Source organism: Macaca fascicularis, chromosome 8 (genome assembly GCF_037993035.2).
Source record: "Macaca fascicularis isolate 582-1 chromosome 8, T2T-MFA8v1.1".
NCBI lineage: Eukaryota > Metazoa > Chordata > Mammalia > Primates > Cercopithecidae > Macaca > Macaca fascicularis.
In genome coordinates this window covers 80,018,605-80,034,571 of record NC_088382.1, presented here as the reverse complement: position 1 = coordinate 80,034,571, position 15,967 = coordinate 80,018,605, and the positions used below count along the sequence as shown (strand labels likewise).

Sequence of the window (15,967 nt, the reverse complement as noted above, 5' to 3'; positions counted from 1 at the left end):
TTTTCTTATTCTTGCTAATCTTGGATAGCCCTAAAGTACTGCAGAGCTCTTTATAAAGAGAAAACAAGCTAACCGTGAATACAGCTATTTATTTTTAAAGATGGATCCATCTCATGGAATGGCTTCAGCTAATTCAATAAAAATTTATTCAAATGTGTTGACTTTTGATATATAGCTGAACTTTAATCCAATTTAAATTTAATTTAAACAATCTGACCAGGCACAATGGCTTATGCCTATAATCCCAGCACTTTGGGAGGCCAAGAATCTCTTGAGCTCAGGAGTTCAACACCAGCCTAAGCAACATAGTGAGACCTCATCTCTACTAAAAATTTAAAAAATTAGCTGGATATGGTCATGCCTGCCTATAGTCCCAGCTACTCAGGAAGCTGAGGTGGGAGGATCCTTTGAGCCCAGGAGGTCAAGGCTGCAGTGAACTATGATCACGCCACTGCACTCCAGCCTGGGCAACAGAGCAAGCAAGACCCTATGTCAAAATAATAATTATCTGCTTAATTTAAACAATCTAATTGCAGTGATATTTTTATTTTTATATATATATATGTATTTCTCATTGATCAAAATATGTAACCCATTCTTGATTTGGAAAGGAATTTGAAGAAAGAATAGCATTTTTTCTTTCTAACTCTAGCTATGATGGTTAATGCTTCCTAGGCACCATCTAACTACTAGGGGGAATCAGTATGGAGATTTTATTTTCTCCATATTTTATCTGAGCTTGGAATCTTTCTTAAATGTATGTAATTAATCAGTACACAATCATGTATTTGAAAGTAATTTTTTATGCATGCCTAATTTGGAATGTTCTTTCCCTCCCACCAGTCTCTACAATACAACTAACAGTCTCTTTTGAATTTCTGTTTCTGTTTTTTTTTTTTTTTTAAAGGAATAAGTCAGCAACCTGATCCAGGCTTTACTGGGGCTACGACTCCCCAGAGCCCACTTATGTCACCCCGAATGGCACATACACAGAGTCCCATGATGCAACAGTCTCAGGCCAACCCAGCCTATCAGGCCCCCTCTGACATGAATGGATGGGCACAGGGGAGCATGGGTGGAAACAGGTAACACCATGTTTCTGTGTGTTGTTGAGATAAATGATCACCAGGGAAACTTTCTATAGACTACCTGTCTCCTTTCTCTTTTTTTTTTTTTTTAAAGTCTGCTCATGCAAGCAATATCAAGCAAACTTCTAAATAAGCCAGTTTACTTTTCCTAGAACAGGAGTCACTAGAATTTACAAAAGCTTAGCAAGGAACATCCTTTGGAGGAACAAGAACATCCCTAAGAAAGTACCACTGACCAATTTATGATAGAAATTGCTGTGGAAGGCGGTGACCTAGAAGCCATCCTTTATCACTACATTCGATAAAAACAAACAGAAAGCTACTCGGGTGCAGGCATGAAAGTGGGGGATGTCCTTCAGCCATCACAGTGGCGGTATGAAAAGGAGAAGGATTTGCTTGCCCTGACAGTATCAACGAATGCCACTTCCCCTGCTGTCTCAGGCTTCAGCAAGCCCACTACCTGCCAGCCATCTCAGCCTGGGTTCATGCCATTCAGATTTATTCACTCAAAGTAAATGCCTGAGAAACAAGTGCTCTGAACTGCCTGCCTCTGGATACCAGCAAGCTGTAACATTCATTCAATCTTTCCATTGTATTCTAGCATGTTTTCCCAGCAGTCCCCACCACACTTTGGGCAGCAAGCAAACACCAGCATGTATAGTAACAACATGAACATCAGTGTGTCCATGGCCACCAACGCAGGTGGCATGAGCAGCATGAACCAGATGACAGGACAGATCAGCATGACCTCAGTGACCTCCGTGCCTACGTCGGGGCTGTCCTCCATGGGTCCCGAGCAGGTGAGCGCCCAAGGAGAAGCAACCCAGTGGCTTCAGGTCATGGCTTTTTGTCTACTTCCGCATCAAATGTATCTTTCCATGTATCTAACCTTAACCACCCACTCCCACGTTTATTTTGAGGAGTGTTTTTCACCTTTCACCTGTATTAGTGACATTAATAAAAATCTTTATTAATGATTAAATAAACAGAAAGGATTCCTGACTGCTTCAGGAGCTTTTAAAATATTTCATAACTTTCTTATCATTGACATTTTTCTCTTGAGGAATTAACCAATGTCTAAAATGAATCTCTAAAAATGAAGTGGTGAGTGTACTCTTAAAATAGCTTTATTTGGGGGTTATCGTTTGAGGGGGTTTGTTTTGTTTTGTTTTGTTTTGAGACAGAGTCTCACTCTGTCACCTAGGCTGGAGTGCAGTGGTACTATCTTGACTCATGGCAACCTTTGTCTCCCGGCTTAAGCAGTCCTCCCACCTCAGCCTCCTGGGTAGCTGGGATTATAGGCACATACCACCATGCCCAGCTAGAGGATTATAGTTTAATAATGGATTTATTTCTAAGTGTAAAACCGGATGAAAAGCAAAGGCCAAACTACCTGCCATCCAGTTAGTTTGAAATGATGCTTCATTTATGCAGAGACAGACACAGATAATCCAAAAACTATTCTTTTTACTTTGGAATGTGAATGCAATGATTTTTTTAAATAATTGTTTTGTGTTGAACAACATCAAAATGATTCTGTTCCTAACTTCACTAGATGGCAGAGAGACTCAAAGCATTTGAGACAGCCATAGCCAGCCTGGAATCCAAAAATCTGTGGCTGATTCAGAGGTAAAACCAGAGGTTAATCATTGTACCATGGTATTTACAGAAGATCTTATTTTTAAAGGCCCAAAATGCTGACCACTCTACCGCTGATCCTCAATAGTTCACGCAAGTAAAAAATGTGGCAAGACCTTGACTCATTTCATATATGGAGAAAGTACAGTATGGAAAGTGTAAATGACTTAAGCACGAAATCACTGACAGCTCTGTGAATGTCTGTTAGAGCAAGATTGTGAGAATGGTGAAAGATTGAAGACTCTGATTAGATCCATTTAATTCTGATGCGAACCACAATTTTTGTGAAAATTTTAAGAACTATTACAGAGCTTTGGTGTTTTATTCTTTAAAACGATTAATAAAAATGTGAAGTGGTACATGAGAAAATTTAAAACCCTTTGCATTTTAAGAAGGTTGTGTGCTTATAGTAATAACTTACACTTCTGTTACTGAATTGATGGCAGTTAAATGCTTATTTTGATACATTGAGCAGACATAAAGAAATACAGACTTTTAGCCTGGCATGTTGGCTTGTACCTATAAGCTTAGCTACTCAGGAGGCTGAAGTGGGAAGATGGCTTGAAGCCAGGAATTCAAGACCAGTCTGGGCAACATAGTGAGACTCTGTCTCTTTAAAAAAAAAAAAAATGTTTAAATTAGCTAGGCATGATGGCAGGTGCCTGTAGTTCCAGCTACTTGGGAAATTGAGGCTGGAGGATCTATTGAGCCCAAGAGTTTAAGGCTGCAGTGAGCTAAGATTGCACCACTGCACTCCAGCCTGTGCGACAGAGCAAGACCCTATCTCTTAAAATATATGCGTGTGTTTATAGAGAGATATATATGCTTTTATTTCTTCAATAGAGAAATGTAGGGTTGATGTTGTATTTCCTGCAAAAATGGGCCACTAGCGACTCCTAATTTGCTTGCTGAGGAAAAGTGTACAAAGTAAGGGCTACTGACATAGTCTAGTGTAACACGATCCTAATCCAATCTGCTCAGCAGTAAACTGATGCATGTTTATTTCATGCATTTTCAACAATCCAGATTGTTTAGAAACTTCTGCATGATTTTAAATTGCTTGAATCCCGTGGTTAATTTGGAAGCCCCAAGGCGCAACTGCAGTGTATCTTCCTACAAAAATCATTCTATTAGCATTTGTACATTTACTTTCTAATGTGCAAAGAAATGTACAAATGCAAATGAATAGTTAATTTGGTCAGAGTAAATTCACAAAATCCAGCACTAGTTTGGGTATTCACACTTGCTCTTGAGAGTTAATAACTTGCCTAAGTAGCAAAGATGTCAGGAACTTCTCAGATGACTTGAAAGTCCCAAATGTGAGTTATTAGTGTAATTTGAATAAGCCAAGAAAGCATACTGGTTATGGCACAAAAATGGCTCTATTATTATTAAGTAAATTGAATTTGATTTCAATCAGCTTGCAGATAAAGATAAAGGTTAATTTTGAAGGCAGCTAGTATTTCATAAGTATTTTCATGTTCCTCTGGACTCCGCAAAATACGTACATGGGAGAGCTGGTATAGGGATCAGTCCATTGTTCTGCAGTTCCTTTTCCCCGTTTTTATACCCCTAAAGAGGAAGGGCGGCGGCCACTTGTTTTCCAGTGCACTCTTGGACATCCTGCTCCACATAGCCACTGTCCTGTCTTCTTGTCCTCAGGTTAATGATCCTGCTCTGAGGGGAGGCAACCTGTTCCCAAACCAGCTGCCTGGAATGGATATGATTAAGCAGGAGGGAGACACAACACGGGTAAGAAAGAACAGTGAAATATGTGAATATGGAAGTAAAGCAAACATGAATATTTGATAGACCAAAACTGGCATAGATATATTGTCAACCAGTAGATTAAAGATAGTTGTAAAATATCTTCTAGTTTCATTTGGCATACAGTGCTTTTGTGTGAATGATAATTTCTTTAAGCTCATTTTAACTCAGCTGATGGTACCATATGAACTAAGAACGCTAATTTTTTTTTTTTAATCTTTTTTTTCTGTAATCTTCATAGCCAACAAAAGAACGGTAATTTTGCCCTGGAATGATACTACGATAGCAAAGCAAGAAATAAAGTGGCAAAGAATTAGTTGTGTTAGGACAAACTTTTATTTTTGCTTTTTCTGAATTATAAGGCTAGATTTTTAGGAAGATAAAGAGGAATTAACTTACATTGTTCACTCCCTTAATTAAGTCTTCCTAAGGGTTTTCTATATTTCGTTGTATTTAGGAACAATCTAGTGTATTATTTATATTATTGTATTATTTGCTTATTACACCTTAAACACTTTTGTTTTTTGTTTTTTTGAGACAGTGTCTTGCTTTGTTGCCCTGGCTGGAATGCAGTGGCACGATCTTGGCTCACTGCAACCTCTACCTCCCGGGTTCAAGCAACTCTCCTACCTCAGCCTCTTGAGTAGCTGGGATTACAGGCACATGCCACCATGCCTGGCTAGTTTTTGTATTTTTAGTAGAGACGGGGTTTCACCATGTTGGCCAGGCCGGTCTCAAACTCCTGACCTCAGGTGATTCACCCACCTCAGACTCCCAAAGCGCTAGGATTACAGGCGTGAACCACCACACCTGGCCTGTTAAACACTTGTTCTAAAAAGAATGATATTACCATGTTCAGCCAATGAAACTGTAGAATAATTAGTACTTAGACCTAATTGAAATATGTACCTAGCAGCAGATCTCTTGCAGGGAGAGCTCTGAGCAGTTTGGCACATAGGTAAATGGGCCTATGTGGCCCTTTAAGGTAAGGGATATTACCCTTCACAACTGGTAGCTCTTTTTTAAAAAATTCTATCCCATACAACCTGTTAAGTGGAAGAAAATATTTGCAAACCATTTATCCAACAAGGGACTAATATCTATAATATACAAAGAACTCAACAGGAATAAAACAGATAATCCCATTAAAAAGTGGGCAAAGTTTGTGACCAGCCTGGCCAACTTAGTGAAACCCCATCTTTACTAAAAATACAAAAATTAGCCAGCTGTGGTGGCATGTGCCTGTAGTCCCAACTACGGAGGCTGAGGCGGGAGAATCACTTGTACTTGGGAGGTGGAGGTTGCAATGAGCCGAGACCATGCCATTGCCCTTCAGCCTGGGTGACAGAGTGAGACTCCGTCTCAAAAAAAAGGGTGGACAAAGGACATAAATAGACATTTCTCGAAAGAAGACATGCAGATGGCCAACAGATATATTAAAAATGCTCAGCATCAGTAATCATCAGAGAAATACAAATAAAAACCATAAGGAGATAACATACCATTGTACCCCAGTCAGAATCGCTATTATTAAAAACACAAAAAAAACAGATGTTGGCAAGATACAGTAAAAAGGGAACTCTCATACACTGTTAGAATGTAAACTAGTAGAGCCAGTATGGAGATTTCTCAGAAAACTAAAAACAGAATTATCATTTGATCCAGGAGTCACACTGCTGGGTTTCTACCCAAAGGAAGAAAGGTCACTATATCAAAGGGATACCTGCATTCATGGTTATTGCAGCACTATTCACAATAGCAAAGATATAGAATCAACCTGTGTGTCCATCAGTGGATACATGGATAAAGAAAATGTGGTACATATACACAGTAGAATACTATTTAGCCATTAAAAAAAATGAAATCATGTCATTTGCGGCAACATAGATGGAACTGGAGGTCATTATCTTAACTGAGATGAGGCAGGCACAAAAAGACAAATATCTATTGCATGTTCTCACATATGAGAGCTAGAAAATTTATTCACATGGAAGTAGAGGGTGGAAAAATACATAACAGAGACTGAGAAGGGTGACTGTGAGGGCAGGAGAGGAGGAAGACAAGTGGGTGAGAGGTTACAGACATACAATTAGAAGGAATAAATGTAATGTTAGCAGAGTAGCATAACTATAGTTAAAAATGTGTTGCATCTGGGTGATGGACATCCTGAAACCCTGACTTGATCACTTGCTATGCATTATGTAATGAAATTTCACATGTACCCCCATAAATTTGTACAAATAAAAAATCCTCTCCTGGCCAGGCGCAGTGGCTCAAGCCTGTAATCCGAACACTTTGGGAGGCTGAGGCGGGCGGATCACCTGTCAGGAGTTCAAGACTAGCCTGGCTAACATGGTGAAACCTCACCTCTACTAAAAATACAAAATTAGCCAGGCATAGAAGCACATGCTTGTAGTCCCAGCTACTCGGGAGGCTGAGGCAGGAGAATTGCTTGAACCCGGGAGGCGGAAATTGTAGCGAGCCAAGATCATGCCATTGCACTCCAACATGGACGACAAGAGCAAAATTCTGTCTCAAAAAAAAAAAAAAATCCTCCCCCAATAGAGACAGTACAGGGTGGTTGTTCAATTTCCTCAAAAAAAAAAAGTGGATGTTGGATGATTTGGTTAATACTAGCATTCAAGTTGAGAAAGTAATAGCATAAATTTGCTCCAGATTTTAACTTACTGTGTGAATATTCTCCATGCAGTTTCTCTTGTTTTTAAGAATCACAGTCCTGAGTGGCAGAGGTGCTGGCTGTTGGTGGGAGCCCTGTAGATGTTGTGTGTACATACCTAGAGGGGCTGGTATCTTTCCTGGTGCCAATTCTGTTCTCTCCTCCCCTGAGTACAGGAAATGAGCAGCCACACAGCTCAGTCATGGCTTATGTGCAGAAGTTGAAATCAGGAACACACTTCCCAGAAGAACAGTGACGTTACTGATAATTGGGCTCCCACAGAGGGACCATTTTAACCCAAAAGTGCCGGGGAGCTCAACCTCTGAGCACGTCATATCTCTATGAGAGAAAATTGGATTTAGGAGGCCAGGCTCACATCTCTCTCCTTGAATTCACCACAGTGAGATTAGACCTCCCTGCCTCACCCTTCATCATGTGGCTGCATGCCAGCCTAGGCCAGGGCTCCAGCAGAGCGGGTGCCCCGAGAAAGCCACTCTGTAGGTTAAGGCCCTCAAATATTTCATGGGCCCAGTCTGCCACCCCTGTCTCCCAAGAGCCCCAGGAATTGATCTGCCCTGCCTTGTGCCCTTTTTCAGCTGCCATGTAACCTCCAAGAAGAAGAGATCCTGCTGTTATAAAATCAGAACACTGAGATGGTCCCACATTCTGCCTTTTAAAAAATTACAGAAACAACCAACATGTACTGAGCGTTTACTGCAAGCCTGTTCTCCATTAAAAGTTTTACTTAGATTCCCTCATTTAAAACACACCACAACTGTCTGGTAGAGCTACTATTTCGAGAGTTTAATGACTCGATCAAGGTCTTACAACATTGGGAACTAAATCCAGGCCAGCTGACCCCAAATATGCACTCTTAACCCTGCATCCTCCTGCCACTTCCCTGAAGGGAACACTGAGCACTTGTGAGATTTTTCTAAGAGTTTAATGCAGGTAGCACTGGAGAAGGCCAACAAGGGATAATTTCCTTCTTTGGTGCCACTCCCTTCTCTATTTAGATCTTATAGGGATGAGAAAGATATTCATAAACAATGTGGACAGACAGTAAATATTCAGCTACATTTTTGGAAGCATCTTCAGCCCCAGGCATTGGGATTCTTCATCTCAGGAGGGAGGAACCTCCCAGAGCAAGGGAAGGGAGTGAACCTTTTGGCCTCGAATTTACCAGGGACAGTGCCAGGCCCTTCATAGATATTTAAGGTTCCCCACCGCTTCAGATGAGGAGACTGAATCTCAGAGGACGAGATAATTTACGCAGGGTCACCAGCTAGCCTGAAGACTTAGAGAACTGGTGACCCAGATCAACCAAGGTAGAAAGTGCCCGGCTGAGGGTTTAGGGGCGGGCCTGCAACCAGCCCTGTGGTGCGGGCCACGCGGCAGGCTGGTAGGACCAGGGGTTCACCTTCACGTGCATCTTGGTGCCCCATGGGGGCCCACTAAACCCAAATGGAAAGGGTAGCATTAGGATCTAAGACATCAATTTTCAGTAAATACAGGATGTTCTCTCTTCCCAGCAAAGGCGTCTTTCGGGTGAGGCACAGTGGGTGGCACACTTGTAGTCACAGCTACTCAGCTGGCTTGAGGCCAGGAGTTCTAGGCTGCAATGAGCTATGACTACACCTGTGAACAGCCACTGCACTCCATCCTGGGCGACACAGTGCCTGTCTGTTACTGTCTTGCCCAGGCCACTGATAACCTCATCAACTTTCCCTGTTTTTTTCTAGTCCCGCTCTTGAATCTGCCTCATCCACCTGCACTTTCTTCATGCTGATTGTTAAGGCCAGAGAACAGTCTGTCATAGATACTCTTGTTTCCTTTAGAGAATAATCTGTATAGGATATCCCTTTTCATTCATCAGAAATAACCGGAAGTTACTTGCATTTGTCACCGTGCTACTTATGTGCACACTGATAGGGGTTCATTCATCATCGTGTGTTTCCGTAATAAGCTCTGCTGCTGCTGTTACTAATCAAGGAGCTTTTTCCAGAAATTTTTTTTTTTTGAGACGGAGTCTCTGTCGACCAGGCTAGAGTGCAGTGGCACGATCTCGGCTCACTGCAGCCTCTGTCTCCCAGGTTCAAGCGAATCTCCTGCCTCCGCCTCCCAAGTAGCTGGGGTTACAGGCCCATGCCGCCACCACCACGCCCAGCTAATTTTTGTATTTTTAGTAGAGACAGGGTCTCACCATGTTGGCCAGGCTGCTCTCAAACTCTTGACCTCAAATGATCCGCCTGCCTCGGCCTCCCAAAGTGCTGGGATTACAGGCGTGAGCCTCTGTGCTCTGCTCTTTTCCAGAATTGTTAGTGGTAATCTGGTTCTATTTGTTGAACAAGATACTACTGTCATCCATTATTAATTGACTCTGTTCCATTTATCTTGAATTGGAAATTATAGTGGTACCTTGCTTTAAGCAGAGCTAGTATATACAACCATAGACTTACCAAAAAAATAGAGAAGGGCAGTTATTTGACCTAACCAGAAGATTCTTCCTTTTATAAGAACTTATAGTATTTCTTTATATTTTAGATATATTTAAATAGATTAAAATTGAGTTTACTGCTCAGCAGCATGATTCTCTTGTAATTACTTGTATTTACTAGTGTTATGAAAATTGATCACTAATAGGGTTGGCTTTTAGTTGATGATGATGGTGATAGTGGTGATGACATTTAGTGAGCACTTATGATGTTCCAAGAACTATTTAAACACTTCATGTGCATCATTTTGTGTAATCCTTACAACCATCCTAAGAAGTATTAGGTACAAAATGGCCCCCACCCCTAAGTGGCACAGCCAGGGTACACCCCAGGTAGTGCGACTCCAGAGGTGTGTGCGGAGCACGGCGTTCTCCATCAAACTGATTCTGTTCGGTGGCTGCTCCTTGATGTTAGTCCATGCCAGAGAATACTGCCTTACACAGTTTCTAAGCCTCAGAAACGCAATAGGTATAAATACTTCTCAGTAGTTTCTTTTTCTAGACTAACTGGAAAATTGAGAGGTTTTCATATTTTAATCAGCACCATGGAGTGTTTTTATATGAAATCATAAAAGTGACACAAGTTAGGAATACATATCTATTCAGCTTTATATTATAAAGTATGCTAAATGTTCTTCTTTGAGAAGTAAAATCACAGGTATTCCAAGCTCATTTTGTAAGCTTAGGAGAATTGTGCATCTGACCAGGGGCTAATGTAATTCCACCTTTAGCCACTAGAACTCATGATCTGGCAATACTTTCCCCAGAACTCTCTTTTTGGGGTGCTAAGGTAAAATACATTATTTGGAGCTGGCTTCCTCTCTAATCTTACTTACATTAGATAATTTCTAATGGCCCTGATGGGCTAGAATTCTGTGTCTAAATATCTAAATCCCAGAAGCAATTGTTATATGTTTCCAAAGCAGACAGTATTTCCACTAACAGAACTCAGATCATGTTGTTATTTATGATAATTTGATTTGTAGCAAGGTACAATTATAATCTCCATGTTGTCTGCCTTGCCTAGTTGGGCAATTTTTGTGATAGCAGTAACAAAGAATGTCTTGTGGATATATCTCAGCACCTACCATATAATAGATGCTGAATTAATGTTTGCTAAGTGAATGAAAACTTTGGAAGGAAGATAGTCAGTAGCCAAAGAAAATCATTGACAGATATATTTGCACCAACCAAAGAAACAATGCCACATGACTTGCTCACTATAACCTTTGGTATTCAGTCATTCACATCATCAGCACATAGCAGCCAAAAACCAGCAAGAACACCCCAAGAGGCTGGGCGCGGTGGCTTACACCTGCAATCCCAGCATTTTGAGAGGCCAAGGTGAGCAGATCACCTGAGGTCAGCAGTTTGAGACCAGCCTGGCCAACATGGTGAAACCCCATCTCTACAAAAAATACAAAAATTAGATACGGTGGTGGGCACCTGTAGTCCCAGCTACTCAGGAGGCCAAAGCTGGAGAATCACTTGAACCTGAGAGGCGGAGGTTGCAGTGAGCCAAGATTGTGCCACTGCACTCCAGCCTGGGCAACAGAGAAAGACTGCGTCTCAAAAAAAAAAAAAAGAAAGAAAGGAAAAAAAAAAAAGAACACCCCAGGAGTCAAAATCCATCATGATTTAGCTTGCTGAAGCCAGGGAGAACACACCCAGAGAACCTTGGGAGCATCTGATTAGGGAAAATCAGGAGGGCCATTTTATAGAAGAAGGGTTTGTACTGGATAAATTTGAGGAAGGATTAGGAAGCAGTGGCCCCTTCTGGATCGGATGCTGCCAAAAAGCAGCTGCGTGAATTGTTCAGTCATCTTTATTGAAGGTGGGAGAAATGAAATTGAGCTAGGTGGTTGTTGGTTGGAGAGCGGTCATTAAGGAGAGATTCATCATCCATTTGCAGACTATGGCCTGTAAGAAATAGCATGTAGGATTCGCTGGGCTCCTCCTTGGCTCCTGGAAGCGTTGTGTGGAGGAAGGAATGGTGCCCTCTGCCTGTTCACCTCCACATCGAATGTCCTCATCCAGATGCGGCCTCTGTGATTTGCTTTATTGAAAATAGTCAGGGATTTTGATGTTTTTGTGATGGGCTTTATGATTGTTTTATCAAAACCTCAAAGATACTTCACAACTATTTATCTGTCTGTTTTCCTACAGAAATATTGCTGACACTGACAGTAGCCAGTTGCTTCTTCAGCTGACCGGGCTCACTTGCTCAAAACACTTCCAGTCTGGAGAGCTGTGTCTGTTTGTTTCGAACCAACTGACCTGCCAGCCGGTTCTGCCAGAGCAGACAGGCCTGGGCCCTGGTCGCCAAGGTGGCATCCACTCGGCTGTGGCAGGAGGAGCTGCCTCTTCTCTTGACAGTCTGAAGCTCGCATCCAGACAGTCGCTCAGTCTGTTCACTGCATTCACCTTAGTGCAACTTAGATCTCTCCTGCAAAGTAAATGTTGACAGGCAAATTTCATACCCATGTCAGATTGAATGTATTTAAATGTATGTATTTAAGGAGATCCATGCTCTTGTTCTGTTCCTGTTCGGTTCCAGACACTGGTTTCTTGCTTTGTTTTCCCTGGCTAACAGTCTAGTGCAAAAGATTAAGATTTTATCTGGGGGAAAGAAAAGAATTTTTTTAAAAACTAAAGGTGTTTTAAGCTAAAGCCTGAATTTGGGATGGAAGCAGGACAGACACCGTGGACAGCGCCATATTTACAGACACACCCAGTGCATGAAGACCAACAAAGTCACAGTCGTATCTCTAGAAAGCGCTAAAGACCATGTTGGAAAGAGTCTCCAGTTACTGAACAGATGAAAAGGAGCCTGTGAGAGGGCTGTTAACATTAGCAAATATTTTTTCCTTGTTTTTTCTTTGTTAAAATCAAACTAGTTCACCTGAATCATGAATCGAGAAGAAATAATTTTCATTTCTATATTAAGTTCCCTTTAGTTTGATCAGACAGCTTGAATCAGCATCTCTTCTTTCCTGTCAGCCTGACTCTTCCCTTCCCCTCTCTCATTCCCCATCCTCCCTACTTTCATTCATTTTTAAAAAAATAATATAAGCTACAGAAACCAGGTAAGCCCTTTATTTCCTTAAATGTTTTGCCAGCCACTTACCAATTGCTAAGTATTGAATTTCAGGAAAAAAAAAAAAAAAATGCATTTACTGGCAAGGAGAAGAGCAAAGTTAAGACTTGATACCAATCGAGCTAAGGATACCTGCTTTGGAAGCATGTTTATTCTGTTCCCCAGCAACTCTGGCCTCCAAAATGGGAGAAAACGCCAGTGTGTTTAAATTGATAGCAGATATCACGACAGATTTAACCTCTGCCATGTGTTTTTTATTTTGTTTTTTAGCAGTGCTGACTAAGCCGAAGTTTTGTAAGGTACATAAAATCCGATTTATATGTAAACAAGCAATAATTTAAGTTGAGAACTTATGTGTTTTAATTGTATAATTTTTGTGAGGTATACATATTGTGGAATTGACTCAAAAATGAGGTACTTCAGTATTAAATTAGATATCTTCATAGCAATGTCTCCTAAAGGTGTTTTGTAAAGGATATCAATGCCTTGATTAGACCTAATTTGTAGACTTACAACTTTTTATTTTCTAAACCTTGTGATTCTGCTCATAAGTCATTTATCTAATCTGTATGATATGCAGCCGCTGTAGGAACCAATTCTTGATTTTTATATGTTTATATTCTTTCTTAATGAACCTTAGAAAGACTACATGTTACTAAGCAGGCCACTTTTATGGTTGTTTTTCTTGCCCACTCTGGTAGGGGAATAATCTTTTATTAATGGGTGTCAGTTTCAGACAACTGCAATACCAAGAAACTGATGACCTTTTTTGAGCTATTTCTCCTTAACCCCTAATACCTTTCTTACCTAAATTTCAGAATGATATCTTTTTGATGTCTAAAAAGCAAAGCATTTTATAATATCTCATTAGCCAGGCTTTTTAGGAACAGAGAAGTTTTTCCTTGAAATGTGATTGTTTATTTGTGGCAGGGTGAAAAATGTACAAACTACCCCTATTTATATTTATATCTCTCTCTATATGTACAGATTATGGAAATATAGAAAGAGATATAACCCAAAGATAGATAGTAAGTAGACAGTCTGAAAATGTTGCTCCATACTAAAGAAACTTTCTGGAAATTTGCATTTCGCTACTTTTTTTCCACTTGAGAGGGATCTCAATACAGGGAGGTGGCCAAGGAACAGCACTTCTCAGTGGCCACCAGTTCATATATCCCCTCAAAAGGCTCTACTTTTCTCCACCAAACCATGGGGTTGCCCAACTGTGATGAAAAAAACAAGCAGATGTTGGCCCAGAACTCCAGGACCTCCCCGTGTGCTGAGGCTCACGTGGCATACAATTCAGTGTGACCAGTTTTAATGTTTAGAAATATGTGAATTAGAATGATTTTTAACTTCACACAGCACAAAAAAGAAATGGAGTTTAAACTGGATTTGTTTTGTTTTTAGTTTCAAGTCCCTTTTCACTACAACACCGTCCAAAACTATCTACCTATCTCTTCTTTTTTATCCATCTGCCCGCTGTATTTTAATGTCAATCCTAATTCAGACAAATCTGCAACCTCATGATACTGGTAATTTATAATAATTCATGATCATTGCTGTTTTGAAGGAAAAGATGATAAATTCTCTTATGGTTTCGATCAGGTAATGGATTTTTGTTTTACATCTAATTTGGACAAGAAAAGTAAGTGAAGGAATCCTCTGATCATATTGATCACTATAGAAGCAAAAGCCAAATCAATTCCCTTCATTATCAGTATTTCTCATGCTGTACACAATAAATTTGTTAGACTGAGTACTTGGTTTTTGTTTAATAGAACAAATAATCAGTGTTTCGCTTATATTACTAAATGTGAAAAACATAATGTGAAAAGTATACATACATTAACTTGGTTGTAAAACTCATTTAAGTGTTCATGTAATGTGGTAAGTTTAAAAAGTGAAGTGAGCTGTTTTACTACAATGAATTCGTTTGACTCAAAGATTAATATGCCCCTCCCCCTATGTGTATCTCTTATGGCCTGTAATAATTGAAAGCAATGTTTTTGCAGTTTATATGATGCAATTTTTAATCTGTGTTCAAAAATGGAGTTCATATGGGCTTAACACATGAAATGGGTGGCACAGATCCACTTGCAGAACCCAAAGATACACAATCAATTTTGAAATGCAACTTAAGCCATTAATTGTTGGTGTGAATTTAAAATTTTCTAGTGTTTGTATGGTAGTATGCTGCCTAAGAGCAAAGCATTCTCTGCACAAAAGAAAATTACTGTAGTGGCTTCGATTTTAATTAGAATTTTCTCCCTGGTGTTTCTTTATAGACTAAAACAAAATCTTTTAAGTTTCTTACTACAGGTAAAAGCTATGTGCAAGAACCTCAAAATGCTAAAATCTAGCATAATGCCTTAGATCTGTTTTTAAGTCTTGTATATTCCTACATAGCTGTCCGATGTATTATATTTGTATAGTGAATTGTGTACAATTTTTGAATAAGTGCATCATCACTTAACCTTTATGTTGTTGAATAGTGATGATGATACATTTCTTCAAACATTTAACTGTCATTTTTTTTCCTTTGTCATTTGTGAGTTTTATTTGTACAGTTCCTCATGAAGTTGCATCTGAGATGTGTGTATATGAAAAGATTATACAAGGGTAAAATTAAGCAATATATTAACTATGGTTCTTCAGGAGAAAGCTTACAGTGTTTCAGGTTGTGATTTATTTTCAAAATGGAGTTGACTCTGAACATCACTTTGTTCACCTGCATTGATGTTTGTATTTCTAGTGTGAGCAGTTTATGCAAAGGTAGATATATTCAGAGAAATTTTAAATACATTTATGCAAGTTAATATTGCTTTGCTGATGCTATTTGCTTATTTGATGTTAAATAATGCTATTGTAAATAAAGAATTCTGTTGTTATTGCATCATTTAATAAATTTTAATGCCTTCGGGTTTTACATGGCTTTAGAGATTTTAATGTGTTTATATTGTATCTTCTTTCACAATTGCACTTAAAAAGACCTTACTTGTAATTTAATAATTTATTATATTTATATGGTAGTTGACACTGTTCACAGCACCTTAACATTTAATTCTTCCATAACCCATTTTATAAATTTTCACATTTGAAACAAAGGATTGTCTAGTAACTTAATGGCAAATATAAGCCACATCTAGTTCCATTGAGTCCTAGATGACTCTTCACCATGCTGTTCCACCTTCCATTCCCAAATC

At 39.7% G+C, this 15,967-nt stretch overlaps 1 protein-coding gene across 50 annotated transcripts in view; it reads left to right on the top strand.

The window, feature by feature from the left end:
• Positions 1-15,696, top strand: part of NCOA2 (nuclear receptor coactivator 2) — a 295,480-nt gene extending 279,784 nt beyond the window's left edge. For all 50 annotated transcript variants that reach the window (XM_045398369.2, XM_073998949.1, XM_073998954.1 and 47 more), the window contains 4 exons: positions 908-1,085; positions 1,690-1,888; positions 4,389-4,478; positions 11,831-15,696. In XM_045398369.2, coding sequence (XP_045254304.1) covers positions 908-1,085; positions 1,690-1,888; positions 4,389-4,478; positions 11,831-11,842 — 479 coding nt within the window. In that variant the 3' untranslated portion in view covers positions 11,843-15,696. The remainder of the gene's footprint in view (positions 1-907; positions 1,086-1,689; positions 1,889-4,388; positions 4,479-11,830) is intronic.
• Positions 15,697-15,967: the final 271 nt, after the last annotated feature.